Source organism: Mandrillus leucophaeus, unplaced genomic scaffold (genome assembly GCF_000951045.1).
Source record: "Mandrillus leucophaeus isolate KB7577 unplaced genomic scaffold, Mleu.le_1.0 Scaffold40, whole genome shotgun sequence".
Lineage (NCBI taxonomy): Eukaryota > Metazoa > Chordata > Mammalia > Primates > Cercopithecidae > Mandrillus > Mandrillus leucophaeus.
Window position 1 is genome coordinate 6622990 of NW_012104254.1, and position 23699 is coordinate 6646688.

The window sequence follows — 23699 nt, forward strand, 5'->3', positions numbered from 1 at the left end:
TGCTTATTCAAGTGGCCTCGTGCCTTTGCTATTTGGAAAAGGTCTCTCTAGAACAGCAGCATCTCCTGAGGGCCTGTGAGGATGCAGAACCTCAAGCCCAGTTACACCTACAGAACCAGAATCTGTGTTATTAATAACAGCATCACCAGATGATTATTATACATATTGAAGTTTTAAGAAGCACTGATAAAGGATAGTTGTCTAGAAAGAGGAATAATATATTTTAGAGACGGAGAAGTCTTTCAACAGTAGGATGAGACCTTTACCTTAAAAAATAAAAGAGGCCGGGCGCAGTGAATTATACCTGTCATTCCAGCACTCTGGGAGGCCAAGGTGGGTGGATCACCCGAGATCAGAAGTTTGAGACCAGCCTGACCAACATGGTGAAACCCTGTCTCTACTAAAAATACAAAAATTAGCTGGGCGTGTTGGCACATGCCTGTAATCCAGCTACTCGGGAGGCTGAGGAAGGAGAATTGCTTGAACCCAGGAGGCAGAGGTTACAGTGAGCCAAATTCATGCCATTGCACTCCGGTCTGGGCAACAAGAGTGAAACTTTCTCAAAATAATAATAATAATAATAATAAAAAAGATAAAAAAGAATTAAGAGGTAAATTATATATTTTTGAGTGGATAGAGGGCCTGTCAGCATAATATAGCTCCTACAACTAAACTGCCTACCCTGCACTGGGCTAGAAGGCACAGCCTGTTCTTGATAACCTACACTAATAGAACCTGTAGGGAAGCCAGGATGTGGACGATCAGAATCTCATTTTTTGACTTCAGAACACATTCTTTGTTGGTTCATTAGATGTGGCTGCTAACTGTGTTTTTCATGGGCCAATACTTAAATTACTTACATTCATTAAGCACTCACTAACCATCAAAAGGGAAAGCAAACCAAAGTGTGTGGAGGGCTGGAGAAGGCAACCTCCAGGACAAAAATCTGCTATAGAAAACACAGAAAATTAATAACTCACATTCTAATATTCACTTTAGAGTTGGAAGAGACCTTTTCTGGGGAGGCTTGGGGTCATACTGAGAGGGACAGAGGCAGCACCAGCTTCTAAGTCTCTATCACAAACACAAAAGGTGATTGCTTTCCACAGGGTCTTAGATGCCCAGGTCTCACTTGCCTCTTGGCCACTGCAGGAGTCACTCCTTCCCTCAGCCAGCTGTCTTTCCCTTCTTTCCCCTTCCACCTCCCAGCAGGGTTGGCCTGCTTGGCTAAGCCCTCCCTTCCCCTTCAAATCTCAGCTTGGACCTCATCTCCTCCAGAAAGCCTGTCCTGGCCTCTCCTCGCGATCCTAGAGTATTCCATCTCTCCAGTCTCTACACCTAGACCCACTACGCTGTGATTTCCTGATTCTCTCCCACAGTGGGGCAAAGCTGAGGACAAGGACAAGGACCCCATCAGTCTTATTCCCCACCACAGTCCCCAGCAACTAGCACAACACCTGATAGACATATACAGAACAAATGAACAGAAGTGGAAGAAATGGGTTCCCCACTTGCACACTCATGCACACACACACGATGTGACATTCTTATGCTGAATGTGAGCAATTCAGACCAAAATTCAGACACACTGACAGTTTCAATAGTAATTTTTGTGTCCATCTGGAGAATTCTTAAATGTCACAGCTGCCAAATGGAATGTTCCCCCTTTCTAGGCCCTCTGCAGCCTTGACATCATCCATTTGTAAGTGACCTGCTAGCTTCACAATGAACCAGATAAAGGCTCACACGCTGAGTGCCCCTCACAGCAAAAGTATGGGAGGTGTGGGTGCAGGAAAACCGCTTATCTGCCAAATTCACTCTAACCTTCCCTAACCCTCCAGACAGTCCACATCATCTTAAAATCTTTGCAGGCCACCTTTGCTGACCCCTTGAGGGGCAAGCTAAGTAGAACACTCATTACGGCTCAATTATAGATATCTATATGTATGGAACACCGCATCTGAGGACTGCTGAGTTAAAGCAGCCTGGTCAAACAATAAGCTCACATTCTTGGATACTGGGAGGAGATTTTAAATGTATTAACTTATGTAGCTTTGTAGAAGTTCTGTCTTAGAGTTCATTTAGAATTTACTGTTGACGTAAAAGCAATGAAAGCAAATGTTCTTTGAATGTCTTCAAAGGAAAGTTTCACCCATAATAGGCCATCCATAAACACTTGGTTAATGGAGTAGCTACATAACGTAAAAGTAATACACATGGCATCAAGTGCTGCACTACAGCTAGAAGAAAGTCTATATTTTATACAGGTCATTAATTTGGGGGAAGACAAGGAGTGCTCTAATGAGATTTCACATCTACAGTCAAACTGAGAGTGGTTTGAAAAAATGGCCATCAGAATAGAATAAAAATGTTTCCCCTTTTTCTCTGGCTGCCTAGTCAAAGAATCACTGTTTTCTTCTGGTCTCTCTAATTCATTTCAAACACTGGCAAAGGGCTTGTTATCCAAGTGGGGTAGTATAAGGTATGGCATTTGGGTAAAAATAACACAAATGATACTGAAAGGATGATAGATCCTGAAGAGTCACGGAACACATTTTCTTGTCATTAAAAGTCACACAAAGAATTGCTTTCTACACTCGACAAAATGCCGGCTGCGTCAAAAAGCAAAGCAAAAAGGCCACAGCTCCCCCTGTGCACGAAGTCATAATCCGTCCACTCTAAGAATGCTTCGTGCAAGGTCTGCAGGTCCCGTGGAGAGACCACACAGCAGGAGACGACCCCACAGATGGGGAGATGGAGAAACCACCTGCAGACAGCTGGAAATCTGGAAAGATGAAGGCTAAGTGAGCTTATGACAGTAAGAATCGGGTGAACGGGGACTTAAAAAAAAATTAAAGATAGTACATTTATTTAAACTGTTCCTTTTCTTAATTCATTGAACTTTATCACAGGTCAGTATCTTCATTCTGTTGCCTTAGTAGATACATTCATTAGTGTTACATAAAACTTCATATAAAATTAAAGAAGAATTAGAGTACAGCTAAGAACAGAGCTGTGACGTGTGAGAGGATTCACCATCGCAAACCCTAGTCCTTATGTGGCTATTTTTTTCCTGTTTCAAGCAACAACTTTAAGGTTATTTGAATTACATTACATTCTGGAATATTATAAGGGACACCTTTTTAAAGAAAGAAAACAGTACTACTTTAGATAACAGAAAGAACACTTCAGAGGACTCATTACCTCATAGTATCGTAAAGGCTAACAACCATATCAAAGGACAGAATGACCTTGGTCTTCACAAAGTGTCCCTTGGTGGCAGATACAGTACACCAGTATCCCAAACTGCCAGGAGCATGGCCAGACCTGGGATGAGAATTTCCTCATACTTTTCACTTTCCTCTTTGGAGAAAAGATTTTCTTGGAATTCCTATGCCCTTGGCCTTGACTCTGGAGCCAGGGGTCAGGTGACTCACAGCTGAAGAAGTGTGGCTGCTATTAAAACACGCCAGAGGAGAGCTTACTACGGCCACTATTGTTAAAGAGCATCATTAACGGTGTCAAAATTCTTGTCAAAAATCCTGTCTTGCCCCATAAATATGTACACCTACTATGTACCCACAAAAATTAATTTTAAAAATCTTATTTTGAATTACAAAGAAAAGAAGCAGAACAGTATCTAATAAATGACAAACTGCTTTTCATGTCTTCTCAGTTCATCTCCAGCACAACTGTATGCCCTAATGACTATTAGGTATTGTTCTGAACGGATGAGAAAACAAACTCAAATGTTAAGGGACTTGCCCTGTGCTGTAGGGCCAGTCAGCATCAAAGCTGAGACCAGGCCTCTGACCTCTCAGGGCTGGCCTGCAAATTCCCCAGGGGCCTGCTCTTGAGACACAGGGCGGGTGTTCTGGGAGGGAGAGGCGTGGGGAACAGAAGGCAGCCTGGCAGCGAGCCTGTGCCGTGCTCTGGCTCATGCCGTTGCCCTTTCACAACCACCAGCCACCACCCACCACCTCACAACCACAAAATCAATTTTCCACACTGCTTTTCAAAGACAGAAACGGAGGAAACGGTTGTGGTGGCAAATAAGTACTTTTCCAAGCCATTCTGTCCTAAACCATCTGCTCTGGAAAACTCAAGCAGCGACCAAGTGGAGTTTTTTCCTCCCTCACTGTGCTGTGCCCTCCTGATTACAAGGGAGACAAAATATACACTTAATTCTTTACACAAGAATTGACAGACCCATGTTGGCCACTACAGTTTTATTTTTCTGTGATTTATGCAGAACTTTCAACCTGGCAGACAGAAAATACACATATTTTAAAGGTACTAGGTACTTACATATTGAAGGATTATAACCAGCGGGTTTAGCAGTATATTCAAAACAGGCTTTAACCTGGAGGCTGAATAAAATCAAACACATATTTCTTAAAAGATCCATTATTGCAGTGGAAAAAACCCAACATGTTCCCTAGCTCTTCAATCCCCCCACTGCCCACTGATGATCAACATGTTATAGAAACACTTGACAGACCCTCTTCCCTTTGCCCAGCTCTCCCGACATCTTCCCTGGGGCTCCTCAGGACAACAGAGTCATCATGAAGTGGAGGTGGGAAACTGAGGGGGATCCCACCAAGACAGAGAGACGCTCACCATATCCCGCTAGGCGCCCCACACGCTGTTTTCTGGCGGAGGTCAATTCTATTAGGAGTTACTGTGATGGTTTTCTGAATATTAATCACAGGCCGGGATCTGAAGACCAAAGGAGTGAAAAACAAGCTTAGCCTCTTGTTACCTTGAATGTGAGACTAATTCACATACTAGATGGCATCCTTAGCTGCCCAGCACAGCTTAAAGACACAGGAAAAAAATACACGTGACGCTTTCCCCCATTGCTGAAGAAAATAACTGTTAATAGATATAAATATATATAATGCACAGCCTCATTATACAATATTTGTTTAAAAACATACACACTTATGAGTACATGTGCAACATGTAGGAGTTTCAGAGTTTTAAATACTTTGTCTCCATTCCTACCCAAACACCCAAGTAGCCTTGTATGTTCTTCCAGACACATGTCAGTTTCTGTTAAAATTATCTAAAATTAAATACTAAAATATATGTATAATTTCAACTAAATGGGAACTTAATTGCCATTTTTCTGTATGTGGCTTTTTCTCATTCATTTCAGAGGTCTTGTCCTATATATACACATAGATCTAGTTCATTGTTTTTCACACCTGATGGCGTTACACCGTATCAGTGTAACATTATTTAACCAGTACCTAATTGGTAGACATTCATGTTGTTGAGCTTTCTGCTTTCACAAACATCATCTATGCACACACTTGAGTTTATCTGTGGGACAAATTCCCAGCAGCAGAATTTCAGAGTCAAAGAATATGTGCATTTTTAATTACGAGTAGTCTTGCCAACATACCCTCTGGAAGAATTACACCAATATACACCTAATACCTGAGATGCTCATGATCAGCGTGTCTACAAAACGTGAATTAATACAGGCAGTCCTGAACTTGAGCGTCTCCATCGTATAAACACTTGCCCTTCTCTTCAGCCTCCCTCGGAGTCTCCCACCCACAACCTTCAGTCTTTGCCTTCCTATTGCCAGGATTGACAACTTTTCTACCCACATGGTATCTCTGCAAGCAAAAACTTGAACTTTTAAACCTCTTCCCACCTCTGTGCTGCCTACTGCAGCCCCGCAAACACTTGAGAAGCTGGGATCCAATTCCACGCCCTACTACGGTTCACGTCTGAAAATACCTTTTCGTATGTTTTGGCTGCCCTGCTCCCAGCAGCCACAGGGGTCTCCAGGGGTCTATGGCCCAACTGCTGCCACAGGCACAAGAAATGCAGGTATGCAGTGGGTTGAGGGGTATTAGTGGGTGGGGAGGCCCACCTCCATTGCTCGCCACCAGAACTCAGAATGGGCCTGGGGTTTCATTACCACGTGGATTCAGTTAGGCTGACTCTGGTGGGCTTGTGGTAAACCCAGCCATTCTGGAGAACAGTGTTTCTATAAGAAAATGCATTCCAAATCCCAAACAACTAGCTCAAACTTCTGGAATCAATCTGTTGGTAGGCTAGAGAGAGCACAAGTCCATTCATGGTGAAGGTGGGGGCCAATAAAGGGTCAAATACTGCCCACATTCCCTGTTTTTCTATTTTCCTTTATTGTTTATCACTCTGTTTTTATTTTACATTTAGACAGCTGCTAGGTGCTAAGATACTAACTAGATACATTCTTACAGTTTGAAAGCATATTTAAAAGGTAAAAATTCACAAGTATTTTAAAATCAGTTGCCACAGATATAGTATTTTACATATCATAGTATTAATGCTTTAGGGTGGCATAAATTTCAAAATATTTTAACAGACATTTCTGCCTAGGACATATTTTAATTTCTGTTTTTTAAACATACAACACACAATTTTGAGGGCACAGTATACATGAATTATGAAAACTATGTCTTTTAACATAGAAAATAAGTCTTATTGGCTTGGCTGCCTCATGTTTAAAATTGGTGTTTATTTACACTACCCTAAAGTGTTAGTACGATTTAGTAGAAAAAATGCCCAGGATTCAAGTCGGGAAGATTTAGGTGCTACATTCTGTCTCTCAGGCTCCAGACTTAAAAGCTCAAGCAAGTCCTGGGCCTCAGTTTCCTCATTTGTAAAATAAGGGGAGGTTAATGCTATTCTTATCAAAGGGTTGTTGAATTTTACTTTCATACTATCTGCAAGTAAAGAGGGAACAAGTGTACAGGGTTGACAGTCAACCTACTTATGAGGACACGAAAGTAAGGATATTAAAATATCAATTACACATAGACAGAGGCAAACATTTAACTGACTAAAGTTAGGTCATCTTTTGTATTGACAAGGAAGAGATATCCCAAGATTAAATAAAAACCAGATTAGACAGCAGAAGTTACAGTGTAGCCTTTTGATGATACTCTAAAAGTAGAGAGATGCTCAAAAGTTTTGTGGAAGATGGGAATAATGTACTGTACTTTCTATAATTCTATATTATTAACTTTTTTTGTTGTTGTTGAGACGGAGTCTCGCTCTGTTATCTAGGTTGGAGTGCAGTGGTGCGATCTCGGCTCACTGCAAGCTCCGCCTCCCAGGTTCACACCATTCTCCTGCCTCAGCCTCCCGAGTAGCTGGGACTACAGGTGCCCACCACCGTGCCCAATTTTTTGTATTTTTAGTAGAGACGGGGTTTCACCATGTTAGCCAGGATGGTCTCGATCTCCTGACCTCGTGGATCCGCCTGCCTCAGCCTCCCAAAGTGCTGGGAATACAGGCATGAGCCACCGCGCCCGGCCTATTAACTTAAAAAAAATAATAAGAAGAACCTGCTACTTTTTGAAAATTAAAAAACAAACAAAAAAAAAACCCCTCCAATTTTTAATGGTGATTTCCAGCAGTGATGAAAGCACTGGTTAAAGGGAGACTCAAACACCACTGATGGGAAATGTCACACCCTTTCAGGAGGTCATCTTGGTGAAACCGAATCAAAAGACTTGAAGCACATATATCAATTTCACATCCAGGAATTTATAATAAGGAAATAATCAAGGATATAAACAAAAGTAAGAATGTTTTCCACAGCTTTTTATATCATGGGGGCAAAAAAAAAATTGTGAAGCAATGTAACCATCCAGTGAGAGCCCAGCAGTTGGTTAAATAAGCTCTGAACCAGTCAGAAGATGCCTCATAGACAATTGTTAACTTCATTTTGGAAAAGTACTCAGTGACATAGAAGAAGTCCACTATGTATTCTAAAGAGACAAAAGCAGGTTACAAAATTATGCACAATTATGATCTTAATTTTGTTAAATATACATGGTACAATCACAGAAAATAAAAATAGAAATCAAGATCTTGGAGTTTAATAATGCATGGTGAATTATAGGGGGTTTCCTTCTGTATGTTCTTTGTACTGTCATGTTTTATATGTGTTTTGTTTTTTCATCAAAATTGGATCTGTTTTCCTCAAGTACTTTAAAAGATTTTAGAAAACAGGTTTTTATTACATTGTTTACTACCTTCAAAAGACAAAGAAATAGCTTTGCAATTCATATAAACCTTTGAAGTGTAAGTATGACAAATTTCAACCCAAAAGGTCAATATTTTAGTGTAACCTGATTATAGAACATGCTTAACACTAAAATCACAGATAACAGACCTGAAAATAGTTACTGAATCTGAGAGGGAACCAACAGCAACATCAGGGTAGGAATTTCGATCAAGGTCCATGTTTCCAGCAATTGAATATCCAAAATAAGGTGATTTACCCTTGAGAACCTGAAATACAGAGGTCATCCAAATGGACATTATGCTTGCAACATGAGCTTCTTAACTATGCTTTGAAAAAGACACATAAGTTTCTTTTGAACTGGAATTTGAGAGTTCACTTATAAGTAAATTATATGAAATTATATACGAGTCATAAATATCTACATGATCTAACACTTCATACATTTAATTTCATAAAAGTCATCTGATTTACACAGTCTCTCAAAGCATAAAAGACCCCATTTCTGATGAGCTTGTTTATTGTATTAAGTCAGTCAGGCCATTTCAAACCAAATCTCCCTACCCTCCCTACAAGTCTTATTTTTCTCAAAAGAAATTTTTAATTTTTTGTATCTACGTCCTCCATGTAGTTACAGTAATCTATTTTGTTTGCCCAGTTTCATCTCTATTTACTACGCTACTAAAGAGAATATATCACATCTCCTCTCTTTATGCCATCAGGGTAGAATAACATTCTTTTGCTTTGGATTACTTTGATTCCTAACTTAGATATCTAAGAAATTTTACAATTAGAACAAGCAAGTAATTGCATTTATATTTTCTGAAGGTATCTTCTAGTAATACATTTTTTAAAAATCTATACTATTGTGGATTTGTAAATAAAATTTGTGTGAAAAGTCACTTAAACCTAAATATTTTATTACAGGGCAAAAAGTTGAGACTGTAGCTGTAGAAATCCAGGTTATGTGGTTACCTGTGTAGGTTTGGTATTTATTCCATTTGCAGATCCATGATAGATAAAAACCTTTCCCGTGTCATCATATGGAGCTCCAACTGCAATATCTGTTGACAACATGACATTTTAACATTTTAAGAAACACTTTAGAAACACTCCAGTACAATATTTTAAAGTAAGATGACATAAGCACTATTATTTATTCGTTTGGCTTTTTTTTTTTTTTTTTTGAGATGGAGTTTCGCTCCTGTTGCCCAGGTTGGAGTGCGATGGAGCAATCTTGGCTCACCGCAACCTCTGTCCCCCAGGTTCAAGCGATTCTCCTGCCTCAGCTTCCCAAAGCTGGGAGTAGCTGGTATTACAGGCATGTGCCACCACACTCAGCTAATTTGTATTTTTAGTTTCCCCATGTTGGTCAGGCTGGTCTCAAACTCATGACCTCAGGTGATCCACCCACCTCGGCCTCCCAAAGTTCTGGAATTATAGGCATGAGCCACTGTGCCCAGCAGTGCTATTATTTAAACAATCAAATAATCTATCTATAAATCACAGCCATTTCATAATCTATTATCTACCTGGGTAGCCATCTTGATTAATATCTCCAATATTTTTTACTGCAATGCCAAACATAGAATCTTTGGTTCCATTAAGACGAATTGGCTTCACATTATTCCATCTGCCTTGCTGGTTCATGTAGACATACACTGCACCTCCAACTTCTCCATCTCTATCAAAATACTGTGGGGCTCCAATAACTATATCTTGCCACCTAAAAACATAATGAGGGGAAAGAGCCATGAACCAACAGCTAACATACCAGCAACACCAGTCTAGGTACTAAGGTTACAGAGAGATATAATAGAAAGGCCCTCAACTCCAGAATTTATGACTCAATTATAGCATTTTTTAAAAACCAAGGTAGCCTGTAAAAAATGCCCCAAGAAAAATACTAAGGGTAAGAACGCAAAGCAAGTTCCTCAAGTTAGAACCACAGTGCAGCAGGACTCCCATTAAGACCTCACTATTCTACCCCACCCCAACTGGCACCAACAGCCATGGATCTGTTTTTGACTTTATCACCAATCCCTATTTTCAACAGGAGCTGATGCTCCATCAGCCCCATATGAAGCCACAGAACAGAATCACGCAAGTGTTTTCTGAGTTCATTTTTTTCAAATTTTAATTCTCATGGACCCATAATCCCAACATGTAAGTAAAACTGAAAATCAAAAATATAATCCTATACCCTGGGGGAAGGAGATGAATGTCTGTCTGCTGCCATCATACAAATGATAAAGATGGGTTGGTAAAAATGTGGCAGTAAAAATATTCTTTACATCAATCAACCTGAAAGGACGGCTCTTCTCAAGGCCTACAGAAGCTAGTCAAAGCAGCAATGATTTGCAGCATAAAATAACCTGAGGTATTCTCACCCATCCTTGTTGAGGTCCACCACCGCCACATCATAGCCAAATGAAGAGGCCAGACCTTCTCCATCGAATATGTGCTCAGGGAGGAGATGTGCAGACTTCATATCTCTCCTTAGCAAAACCACGGCTCCACTGTGATTGGCTCTGGGAGCACCAGATACAAAAGTGATCTCATCTTTAGAAACAATACCTTTCCCTGAGTCCAAAGAAAAACCTAGAAAAACAAAATATATACAGCCCCTCACATCAATCCATATATTTTAGGCCTATGACATGGGTAACTCCATCATTACCTCTTCCTCTGGCTTCCCACCCCTCTCTCCTCCTGACCTTCCCACCAGCTATCACATTTGTAATATGAGTGACAGAGTTCAGATTTGACCCAAGGACAAAGTCCTAGGGCTAGCAAATTTACTGCTTTCTATGGATATTAAGACTTTCAATGAAAAAACCTATGTATAACTTGAATTTTGAAGTATTCATACATCTTAAGAATCAATTTGCACCTGATTTTAATATTAGAACTATGGTAAAAGGAGATCAAGCTAGATACTGAATTGTCTAGGAATAATTTGGTTATGTTACATCATTTACACAGAGAATACAACCTGACTTGAAGCATAATTGACTGCATAATATAGGGTTCTGCTATAATTTAATGGCCAGTATTTTTACAGGAATAAAATAAAATTGAAGAAAAAGTAATTAAGCTTGGTAAGAGGCATCAATCTCTTTGGTAATCAGACAAAAACAAACGCTATCACCACCATAGATAGCATTTCATTGTTTTGGACCAACTTAGTTCTCAGACACAAACATGCAGACAAAACAATGACTGATGATACATGGTATTTGAGAACCTAGTATAAACAACAGAGGTGAGGAAGTTGTCATTGGTATCAGTTATATACTTGTTCAGAGGGCAGAAAACATTAGGACACTCCCATTATAAAGCATCAGGTAGGATGTCAGATTACAAAAATAAGAGATCTGGTGAAAAGCAAATAGAAGTGCCCATATCAAAACCGTTCAAATTAAGTAAATGTTTATATAGAAAGGTGAAGCAGATGCAGAATAATATAAGCTCACCCTCTTTGTTGGGTTTTACTTATGAAAAACTTCACCACTACCGTTACAGTTCTCAAATTGTGAAGTGAATTAAAAAACATGAGCCACCAGATTAGAGAGGGCAATATGGAATCCAGCCATCTGGCCACAGAGCCCCAACCATGGCATGCTTTTTGTGTGTGCTTCAATGGAAACAAAATAGGACATAAAAAGATTTATGCTCCGTATGGATCAAAAAAAAAAAATGTTAATGACCACAACCAAGACAATTTATTTGTCATCGCAAAGGTCACAAACCTAGGTAGCTATTCATCATCACATCAGGGAATGTGTCAGGCTGCTCCCGGGGAGGCCGTGTTTTATAAACAAACTGATCAGGATCTGTATAGGAAACGCTGGTCAAAAACAGCAAGCCTGTACGCATGCACGGGACGGAAGAAATTGAAGAAAAAGTAATTATGCTTGGTAAGAGGCAGGACAGCCACTGCTGTTCTCGCTGGATGAGGAGGCCACCACTGCATCCGTCAAGCTGCTCTCATTGCCAGCTTCCAAAACCTCAAGCGGATCATTTTATTCCCCCAAACCCTCCGATCTTTTGAAGTGACAGATTCACACACAGCACGGAGAAGCCAAATGTAACAATATGAGTTTGATATCTTTCTCAGGCATTCACTTTTGAGGAAATCCATTCTATAAGTGGCAAATGTATTTCAGAAAAAATGCTTCATATTTTCGTATGTTCTGACAGCAAGCACATTTATAAAATCCACAGCCATCCATCTTAAAGACCAAAGTATTGGTTTCTTGGCCAGTGTAATTACAATTAATTTTTGTCATAAGTAATCCCTAAATAAAACATTCTGAGGCAGGGTCCTGCTCTGTTGCCCAGACTGGAGGGCAGCGGTACAATCACAGCTTATTGCAACTTCAACCTTGCAGGTTTCAAGTGATTCTCCTACCTCAGCCTCCTGAGTAGCTGGGACTACAGATGTGCACCACCATGCCTGGCTAATATTTTTGTATTTTTAGTAGAGAAGGGGTTTTGCTGAATTGGCCAGGCTGGTCTTGAACTCCTGGCCTCAAGTAATCTGCCCACCTTGGGCTCCCAAAGTTTTGGGATTACAAGTGTGAGCCACCAGGCCGGGCCTGAACAACTTCTTAATGCGTGTTTACTAGCACATTGTTTGAAATTATTCATATATCTATACCTGTTTTTTCATTTTTTACCTTCCATTGTTCCAGTAATACCCTAACATCTGGGTACTTTTCTCCATTTTTTTAAAAAACAGGTTACTATTTAGAAGTTTTTTATATTTTTTCCAAGAAATCCACAGTAATTATTCTTTATGTCAACTCATACCAAGAATTAAAGCTTTTAAAAGGCTTTGTGTAATTACCATAATGCACATGAATAACTTAGGACACCCATTAGTCATGCAAACAAGCCTTAGGAGTTAAGGAATTGGCCCTTAGACACAGTCTGGGTGTCCTGAAAGCCGCTTTAGCAGTCCTGCTCAACCTCCACTGGGAAGCTTTTATCCATCTGCGGGGCCCTGTGACATGGGGGTCCCAATCCAGAAGTAGGGCCAATCCTCGGAGAACCACAATCACAGAGGGAGGACCTGGAGGTCTTGACTTGCCACTTAAGAGTAACTTTATTAAATGCAGTTCTTAAGAGTATCTCTGGAAAGAGGCACTGAACAAAGAGCTCAGCTTACTGTGAACACCCATGCACATTTTCATGGCTGCATGAACAAACTGTTTCAGGTTACGGAGGCCGCCATTAGCTCAAGAGACAGACTTCCAAGCAGGAAGAAGGACGGACGATTTTAGGTGATAATAGGTTTCTTCCCCCCTTTGAGGGAGCCCCGGTCAGAAAGAAAGGATCCCAGGCATCGGTCAGGTTAATAACGCCTCTAGATCACCAAGCTTATCAAGTTGCAGCAAAAGTGGCCACAGGGCCCGGCCCCACCTGGCCTCTTCTCAGCCTAGAAGTCCAGGGGCAGTAGGCCCTGCGAGGGAGTTTCACACAAAGTATCTGAGAAGGTGGGCAAAGGCAGCCATCTGTGCCTGCTCCTACCTAAGTAACTGTTAGCAGGAACAGGAACGAGACTTTCATCATGCTCAGTCTCTCCACCAACTTCATAAGGCCCATCTTCATAGATGTTCATGTCAAAAAAAGTGTTATTCTTTTGCTCTACACGAACAATCCCTAAAGGAATGAAATGGTAAAAACAACAACAAAAAATGAAGATGAAACAAAAGAAAATAAATGGTTCCTAATAAACATCCCCCATGCTATCACTAGTTACAGGGAAAAAAATTTGAAGGAAAAAAAGGAAGGACAGAGATGACTTTTATGGTTGTTAAGTATGTTTGCGTAAATTTTTATGAGAAAGAAATTTGAGTCATTAAAAAATGTCCCATGCATTTTCATGAACTGTCTTTATAATGCCATGAAACTAGATGAAAAATAGAAGGTTTGCTTAGTTAACAAAACCTACAGAGAACAAATTTTTAAATGACATGAACTTGATACATATATTTTACGTTCTCTGTAATCCCGCCTCAAGTTGTCCTTTTTCAGCAGTGTAAAAGTGAGACATATTGATCTTTTCTTCAGTCACTTTAACCAAGATTTCATCTTCTAAATATTCTTACAATTAGTAATTTAAAACATAAGATTTCATATAGTAAGCCCAAATCACTATATGACTTTAAATGGCAACATTTTAGGTCAGGGTTTATAAAGCAAGAAAACCATATTTTCCGTGAATTAAAATATACATAATTGGTGGATGTTTTTGTTTTGTTTTACCGTATATGGCATTTATTCAGGCTAAAATAAAACTAAATTCAACATGTAATTTCAGTTAGGTCAAAATAACCTGGGAAATACTGTACATGAAGATCCTGTTGGGGTGAGGTGGGGGGCAAAGGGAAATTACCCTTGAAGATTGCACACAGAGAACGGTGTTGAAAATTCATTTAGAACCAGAATTAAAACACATTTTTTAATGGAAAGGGGAACATTTTCCTAAGTTCTCCCTGATGAGTGAAAGTGTTATGTGACTTACATTAATAAATTTCTCAAAAATGGCTTATTTTCAAATCAGCTGCAGTTCTCTTCACCATGGATGACAGGTTAATTGTCTTTTATGATACAGCATTTTCTATGCCTGCTTAATTTCTTCAGAGAAGTTAAACTGCTTAGCAGGAACTGACCAGGTTCACATAGTCAAAAAATGTGGGCCATTTTCCTCTTTACCTCTCCACATCTCCATTTACTCACATCACAATAATCAAACAACTTTTCCTCACATATCTGAAATTATACCTCAAAATTCCCCAATTTGTCTGTAATCTGCCCTTCTAACTTTACTGAATTATTAGCAAAGCATGGCCTTTGAAAATAACACATACAGAGAGAAATGTCCATATTAATACAGTTATTAATGTCCATGTTAATACACTGTTATTTGTATATACCATTATTTAATTCTCCTAAGTTTTCAGATCACTAACTTAAAATTAACACTTCTAGCTTCATGAGCCACACAAATATAAAACAGCAAAAAATACTAATGTTAATTATTATATTCCTACTTAAAAAAGTTAACTACCTGAATTAAAGTACTGGTAGAGGAGAAAAGAATGTCAACAATAAAACATACATTCCACTATTATTAGCTTTTAAAAATCATATTGTTTAGAGATTTTTAATAGCCTACCCAACTTTCATAATATACAAATGTCTTCTAACACATTTTAGCTCAAAATGTACTAAATCATGGTACAAAATCATATTACAGAAATTAGGAAGACATTCTAATCTCTATTTCTATAAATACAAAGGTCATACCTTTCCAGTTGTAAGTACCCGGGGCTCCAAATACAATGTAATGAAAGTCTTTAGTAAAAGTAGCTGCTACACCTTGCTGGCAAGAGCCAAATTTCTCATGGCCTCTCAATCGCCCATCACAAAAGCTCCAATCTCCCCCATCCATATCGTCTTCAATCCTGAGATTCTGGCTCAGGACATAACACCGCCCAAAGATGTCTCGGGATTCCTGCTTCGTATTAACATGCTGCCTTTTTTCATATCGGTGAGCACATGTCTGCAAGCAGATGGAAGAAAGTAGCCCATTCTTGTCTATAAACCTTGTTTTTAAAAAATTACATATAGATAAAATGGTCAATACAGAGGTTAATTCTAAAAAGGATGATTAAGCATGTCCTCATCTTGGGACTGGATCCCAGACCAGCAAATATTCCCCAAAGTGGCACTAAGAAGACCATTATCAAGGCATATAGAAACTAGAATGTGTCTTATTCTCACTGAGAATAATGCTCCAATCCAGGTATTGAATGACAATCTGTATCCATAGGCAATTCATTTGTAAATTTACCTGTCACATAAACAAAGGGAAACACCTTATTTCATTTTCTGAATTCAAATTGGCTTCTAGTGGCTGTATTAACCTTGAGAACATCAGTGTGAAAGTGGGTAATTGTGTTCTAGAGGAGAGAAATCATGGACCTGTTTTCATAGGGATCAAACAAATACAGCTAAAACAAAGACATCTCCTTTTCCCCACACTATTTCCTTGAACTCAGTCCTAACTCACACCCTGAGCTCTGAGATTATTTCCCAAAATATGCCTACTTTTACAAGGCAGAGAGAATTACAAGACCAGAAGAGATAGAAATAATCTCTATAACTTCTACAGGGTATGCATGGCTACCCTCCATGTAAACACAGGCTAAAAATATAATATCGACTCAATTTCCCATAAGTGTCATTCCTCAAATATCAAAACTCAATGTTCACTAAAGTATTTTCCTCAAAATTCTGTGTAAATTTCATTACAGCAACCACATTTTGAAGGAGACAAAAAGATTATCATATTCCAACCAGGAAGACATTGCCATGACCATCTAGCCCAATCCACCTAACGAACCCTCTTTTCTTTGCTATCCCTTCTATTTGAAAAAACTCAGAATAAATAACAAGAGTTTAAAATTACCTGGTTATTACTTTCCAAGACCATGCCCATATTTTTACTATCTATAAAGCTATAAAATTCCAAGGATAGAAATGATGTCTAGTTTTGTTTTGTTTTTAATACCATCTAGAGTTTTAGGAATATATAGTAAAGGTTCTTTAATAAGTTATTCAAATCTGAAAGTTCTAAAGAAAAGTAGGTTGTGTGATTGCTTCAAAGTATATCAGGAATCACAGGAGAAATAAGGCTTTGATTACTTCTTCTTCTTCTTCTTTTTTTTTTTTTTTTTTTTGAGCAGAGTTTCACTCTTGCAACCTCCGCCTCCCAGGTTCAAGCAATTCTCCTGTTTCAGTCTCCCAAGTAGCTGGGATTATAGGTGCATGCCACTATGCCTGACTAAGTTTTGTACTTTTAGTAGAGATGGGGTTTCATCATATTGGTCAGGCTGGTCTCAAACCCCTGACCTCAGGTGATCCACCCGCCTCAGCCTCACAAAGTGTTGGGATTACAGGCGTTAGCCACCACACCCAGCCTGATTTCTTCTTAACATCCATTCCTGCTTTAAAGCAGTAAGTTCGCTAGAATGTATGCTCCCTGCTTTGTCCCCTGCTGTAAGCCTGGTGCTGGCATGTAACCAGCAGTCCAACAGTATAGGATGAACATGTGTCTCTACACTTACCACGACCTTGCCCCCCGGACCTTGGCTCTGGACGGTGACCCCCATCCACTGATCTTCCTTGCTTTCTGACGTGGGGTCAGCTGTAAAAAGGAGCACAGTTAGCCTTCCAAGTGACTGCACATGCTAGAAACCATCACTGAACAAAAATACAAGCAACTGTTTCCAAATGGCCTTGACTCTGAGTCTAGCTACTCGATAAATTCAGTTACTCAATCCAGAAAAATTACTTGTCATCTCAAGGAAACAGAAAAGTGGTTTTTGGTAAAAATCTTTCAAAAATTTGAAACATAAAATACTTAACTCTATATAGTCACCTATTTTGTCCAACAATACCCTTTGCCCTCTCTTCATACCCAGGGTCCTGAATGCAGAAGGTAAGTGAAAGTGTAAGACTAAGGGAGCCCTCCAAAATACATCTCTAAAGGCAACAATGTAAAATCTAGTATTCAAAACTCCAGCTACCATCTAAACTAACAAAAAAAATGGGTACTTCTCTATATACTCCCCAATTTTTTTCTGTAACAGCATTAAATGTTCTTTACTGGAGATGGGAGAAAAAGACTCAGATTTACTTTAGGATCTTGTAGCTGACAATGTATCAATGCCAAACAGGCGAGTTATTGTTAGTCAGAGAGAGGGGGACCACAACCACCACCATGTGCTCATTTCAGTATCAATTTAAACCCACTGTGTGACCTATATCCAAATTTTTGCACTCCTGGATGAGCAGTAACACAGATACAAGTTTTAATCTTGAATCATTACAAAAATATGAAACTAAACAACTTTAGCCAGAGGGAAAAACGCCAAAATGTTAAAAAATAAGTCTATATACTGAGATTGTCAGTGGATTTTGTTTTTTATTCTTCATAGGTGTATTTTACCAGTTTCTTAAAATTAACACATATTATTTTCTAATAAATGAACACGTTATTTCTTTTTCTTCTTTTTTTTTTTTTTTTTTGAGATGTATTTTGCTCTGTCGCCCAGGCTGGAGTGCAGTGGCACGATTCTGGCTCACTGCAGCGTCTGCCTCCCAGGTTCAAGCAATTCTCATGCCTCAGCCTCCTAAGTAGCTGGGACTACAGGCGTGCACCACCACACCCAGCTAATTTTTGTATTTTTAGTATAGACGGGGTTTCACCATGTTGGCCAGGTTGATCTTGAACTCCTGACCTCAAATGATCCACCCAACTCGGCCTCCCAAAATGCTAGGATTACAGGTGTGAGCCACCGTGCCTGGCCAACGAATGTTATTTCTAAAAGATGAAGAAGCAAGAGAAGAACATAAACACGAATCTGCAAATCTACTTAGACCGAGCATATCAAATGAGGTTTGGCTAGAGCTTCTCAGTACACTAATAGCTCTGCTCAACCTATAAGAAGCCAGGTACACTGGATGTCAACATGCCTACCTCATGGTATCTTCTACCTATCCAGAGTCCTTAACAAAACAAGTCTCTATACGAGACAGTAGGGAAAACTTTATCTCTGTTAGCCAGCTCTCATTTCAAAGGGGTCTGATATTTAAAACTGTCTTTCTCCCAAATAGTTTAACAGCATGTGAGAACTTTTGGCTGATGAATACAAGATACGCTCATTCATTCTCTTCATTGCTATGAAATCAGTTTTTCCACGACCCCCTGCAGAATCTCAACACATCACTAGGTGGCAACATCCCTACACCACATTGGTTTAGTAACCATGGTTAGGAGGAACAGCAAAACAGACGGCATCCCAGTATGATTTAGAAAGTAAAGTAAGTATTTTCAGGGCAAATAAAAAACAGTCAAGGTTGATGCAATTGAAAGAGGTTCTCTCTACAAGAATAAATGTTTGTCCCCACTCTCCTCCCTCAGGGAAAAAGTACGGGCAAGCTGCCGGAGTGAAGGCTGAGTGAGGGACAGGAACGCACCATCGTTATCAAATTCGATGCGCGTGCATGGCCCCCGGGCGGTGATGTCGCAGCTGTACAGCCCTCCAGTTCTGTTGGCTCTCTGCAGTGGAAGCGCTTCTGCCCGCGGGGCCCCCACGAGCAACCTGTTGATGAAACAGAAACAATTTGGAGATGTGAATTTAATATACATTTAACAGGTAAATCAGTCCGAACTAGGAGATAATGGGATTATTCTTTGTCTAGGAGTCCACTAATTCTTCCACAGCTTAGGCAGTGAGTGAGAACAAACGTAGACTCCTATGGCTGGTTCACGTAAAACGCACAAACACAACTACACAGGGAGGCCAAAGAGGGGATACCAAAACGGGGAAAAGAGGCCTGTCTCTGATGGTATCAGCATTTCCTGCTGGGTATGATCTGGTGTTTAAAACACACCCTCTTCATAGAATACAACCTCTAAGCCCCTATGATGCCAGGGATATCACATGAAACTCAAGAGAAGAAACCAAATACTTGTGACAATGGGAGGAAAAAATGGCCACACCAAATGTAATAAGCAATAATATGTCAGTTTCTAACACTGTGCCTTCCTGAGGTAGTTTGAGAGTAATTCTGACTGTATCTTAGATTTTCAGTTTATACACTGATTGGGAGAACCTAAACAGTAAGTAAGATACAACTCAACTGAATTATTCACTTGCAGCCTTGGCCTCTTTCCAATTCTTTTTTTACCTCCAGTTTTATTAGGGTAGAATGGACAAATAAAAAGCAGATATATTTGAGGTGTACAAGTTGATTTTTGTTCTTCCAAGTCAGTTCTTACTTCCTTACAAGAGTTCGTCCTCTCTCATCCTATCAATCTCCCACAAAGGATTCAGGGACAACTGGGGTAGCTCCACTTATGTACTAGGCACTGTAATATTCCTTCTTCTCTCCAACCGCGTGTTTTTATCTCCTATAAGGAGGCCCCCAATCCAAATCCACAGTCCTTAAAATTTCACCATCTCACAGCTGGACGGCTCTTTAGAGACCCAACGACCTTGTTGCTAGGTCTCTTTTGCTAACAGCTTTACTCACCATAGGTTTACACAATCTTTGAGGCCTGGCTGACTCATGGAACAACTAGGACAAGAAACAAAGACAAAGAACACACACCTGACTGGACAGAGATAAACCAAGAGCTGAGAGTTTTGGAAACAAGGCTGGAGCTGAGGAAAGGACTGGAAACACGAACCTGTACAAACAACAACCTCTTACAACAGAAAACAAGCCACTCTTGGCCGTCAAGAAACCCACAAATCTCAGACGCAAAAGCAAAACAAGTGAAAATACAAACCAAATAGTCTCTATTACCTTCATGCCTGTTGGGTTCCAATAAAGGAATCATTCCAATAAAGGATTCAACATTTTTTTTTTAAACCATTATCATGCAGCAGGTGCCATGGGAGGCAAGTGTACCTGGAAAGCAGGAAAGCAGGGAAGGGGAGCTAGATGATGCCCGGACAGAGAAGGAGGGGTGGCTCATGGAGAACACATAGCCCCAGCACTGTCCTTCCTCCCAGATCCCTAGACAGTCAGAGTCAGCCTCCACCTCCAAACTCACCCTACATTTGAAGGAACAAAACAGCACACACCAAGGTACAGAACTGACACACAGAACTGGAGCAGTGTCCTTGGTGCCTGAACCTTCTTGACAGAGGACAGAGGCAAGGCTGGGGCCACAGGGTCCCCACAGGTCTGCCCCACACCTATTCCAGTGATGTCCCTGATCCCAGGAACACCAACAAACAAGTACCTGGGAGGTGAACTGGCCCAGACTATGAGGTGAATGTGTTCAATTACTGTACTTGGCAGATGTCAGAGGTGGAGTCATGTGGTGGGCGCTGGAAGGGATAAGTGGGGTGCCAGGATCAGAGGCCCAGAACCCCAGGACTTTTTCACACTGGAAGCCCCTGAGAGAGACCAGTCCTCCAATTTTACAGATAAAGAAACAGAGACCTTGAGGAGCTTCATTACTCATCCCCCAAGATCTCACAGCTAGTGGGTGGCCATGACAAAAATTACCTTGGTGCAATGTTGTCTCCATTTCTTTACAAAGCTGCTTAGGAAGTAAAACCCAGGATTTCAAGTTTACAACCTAGTTGAAAGGGCAAAACTTACACAAATAAAACATCACAATCAAAACTGTTCTGTATGTTGATAATGTTGATAAAGTTAAGATAATAGAGATAAGTAGAGGGAAGGAAGGAAAACATTATTGCAGTTGGGTGAAGGCTGGGTAAGAGATTTCCTGTAAAGGTAACCACCAGCAAAGAGAAGCCTTAGAAAAAGCAGCACAGGAGTCCCACTGTCTTAACGGTGTGTCTTCTCTAACCACTTCCTCTTCTCACCCACACCCAAGTTACCTAAGGCAGACACAGGGCTTATTTCCTGTTTACGCCATTCCCACATTCGTTCACGTATTCACTCAACAAACACTGATGAAGAGCCTCCTAGGATGAATAAGGAATTGCCCCCACTCCTCAATCTCTGGCCTGGGGAAGCCTGATCCGTGAACAGGTCATGACGTCATGAAACCACAGGGAGCTAGAGGTAATGAGAGGACGGAACAGAGTGCTGTGGGCACCAGCATCTGCTAGAGAGGAAGAGATGACAGTGGGGCTGGAGGTGGCCAGGTAAGGAGCACAGCACATGCAAAGGCTGCAAGGGAAAGAGCCAGAGGAAAGGGAGAAGCACACGATGGGGTGACAAGAAGGGGTCGAGGATCGGCAGCCTGGTCAGCAGCGCTAAAGGATAAAGGGTCAGAGACCCTGAGACCCAGGCTTCTGCAGCCTGCCATGCCCTGCAGGGTACAGCTGCTTTTGGGTGTCCTGTGGTTTAAAAAAAGCTGTAGATGTTGTCCCATTCACATGCCCAGTCCCTCAGAGTGGGTTGGCTTCCCCCAGCCACTATCTGCTACTTGTTCTCCACTCTCTGTAACTAATATGTGTGGGACAAAGAACAGGCATTTAACTCGAATTTGTTGGCTGGTTACAGGGGGTGTGGTGACAAAATTTCACAAATGCCCACACCAAGCTCTTGCAGAAGAGGTCTTCGTGTCTTACATGCGGTGGCTACTGCAGATGACAGCAGACCACACGGAAGGATGGGGGCAGCAGGGTGGTTTGGGGGAAAACAACAACAGATTCGAGAAGAGACCTGCAAGCAACAAGAGAAACGTACCCACGGAGAATAACTTTAGCTGTTGCACTGCTTCTGGGCAGGCTTTGCCTGCACATGGTCCTGGCACTGTCCTTCCTCCACGTGGGGTGGTCCTGCAGGGGATGGAGGAAGCAGGGGTGTTCCACTGCCCCTCACAAATCCCCTGGGCGGCTGTGGGAAGAAGAGCAGACACCCAGCAGCAGAGGGCGCCCCTGCTCCGGTTGCACCTGGTCTCCTGCAACCCACCGCGATAAGGTGGCAGAACCCATTATCGAAAGGTAAGGTAAAACACCTTGATGAGAGAACACAGTAACCCCAACCACATTCTGCAACTGGAGGTGCCTTCATCTTCAAGGTAAAGCTGTACTCCCTGGTTCAGGAAATAAGCAAAGGCTCTTAAATTCTGCCTGGAACCAGCCTTAAAGGCAGGAGAACACAGCCCATTAGCTGAGGCTATGGGGAGCAGGAACAATAAGTAAGGTAAACAGAGCTGTGTCCAAACAATGACAGCAGAGAACAACCTATCTACTTCCTAATCTAGGTCATTTAGGGTCTGGGTGCTGGTCTAAGCTGTTCAGAACACAGTTGGCTCCTGAGCTAGCACAGTGGGTACAGGTCCAGCAGGGACAGTCTACACCTAGGAAGACCCTCAGCCCACACAAAATCCAATTTATGCTCAAATTCCAGCTTTCTTCCCTTTCCCTCCAAGGCCCTTAAACGCCAAAAACTGGACCCAGGCCACCTAGATGGTTCAGTGTGAAAAGCAGGTACTCTCTGGGCACCACCAGGATGCTTGCAGCAACTCCTAGGACCAGGGCAGTGGCAGCACTCATTACTGACCGTCCCAGTACGTATGAAAGAAGTAAGAGCTATGTGACAACTCGACCTTCAGAGTGACAGGGACCAAGGGATATGAGTTAGGGCATTTGTAGGGAAGTGGTGGAAATTAACAGAGCAGAGCCTAAGAGGTCTATTCCCATATCCAGTCAAGGCAAGAAAAACTAAACACATGGCAAGAATCTGGGTGTGAACTAAGATCATTTCACAACCGGCCAGTGGACAATGACCTCCACTGAATTTTAAAGCTGCACTGAAATAAAAACTGCCTTGGAATTTCAACATATCAGAAACCCACACTTAATAGGCAAAACTCATAAACCACAATATCATCTTTAAAGATAAGAAATAAACATTGAAATTCTTAAATGGAATGTAAAAATCTAACGATATAAGTTTAACAGTAACTGGGGATATGATATAAATTCAGATCTTTGGAGTATAATCAGAGTGATCTTTGGAGTATAATCAGAGCTGTGGGCACAAAGACTCAGGACTCACTATCATGCTATGAACACAAGGTTATTTCAAAATTCTTCAAGTAAGCCACACCCGTTTCATATATTCAAGTTCTCCCCCAAAGAGAGCT

General features: G+C 40.9%; 1 protein-coding gene and 1 long non-coding RNA gene across 3 annotated transcripts in view; one reads left to right on the forward strand and one right to left on the reverse strand.

Moving 5' to 3' along the window:
* The window catches only part of ITGA6 (integrin, alpha 6), a 40201-nt gene extending 20986 nt beyond the window's left edge, over nucleotides 1-19215 (reverse strand). The window contains exons 1-11 of one of the 2 annotated variants that reach the window (XM_011991911.1): nucleotides 19091-19215; nucleotides 17176-17255; nucleotides 15353-15608; nucleotides 13571-13702; nucleotides 11788-11904; nucleotides 10426-10636; nucleotides 9568-9761; nucleotides 9011-9099; nucleotides 8186-8304; nucleotides 4621-4719; nucleotides 4309-4370 (exon numbers count right to left, since the gene is read on the reverse strand). In XM_011991911.1, coding sequence (XP_011847301.1) covers nucleotides 4309-4370; nucleotides 4621-4719; nucleotides 8186-8304; nucleotides 9011-9099; nucleotides 9568-9761; nucleotides 10426-10636; nucleotides 11788-11904; nucleotides 13571-13702; nucleotides 15353-15608; nucleotides 17176-17220 — 1324 coding nt within the window. In that variant the 5' untranslated portion in view covers nucleotides 17221-17255; nucleotides 19091-19215. The remainder of the gene's footprint in view (nucleotides 1-4308; nucleotides 4371-4620; nucleotides 4720-8185; nucleotides 8305-9010; nucleotides 9100-9567; nucleotides 9762-10425; nucleotides 10637-11787; nucleotides 11905-13570; nucleotides 13703-15352; nucleotides 15609-17175; nucleotides 17256-19090) is intronic. The other variant, XM_011991912.1, reaches the window with a different exon arrangement.
* LOC105548064 lies at nucleotides 18735-20468 on the forward strand. Its single transcript, XR_001007336.1, has 2 exons — nucleotides 18735-18934; nucleotides 20155-20468. It is a non-coding gene; the product is annotated as an uncharacterized LOC105548064 (long non-coding RNA).
* The last annotated feature ends 3231 nt before the right edge of the window (nucleotides 20469-23699 follow it).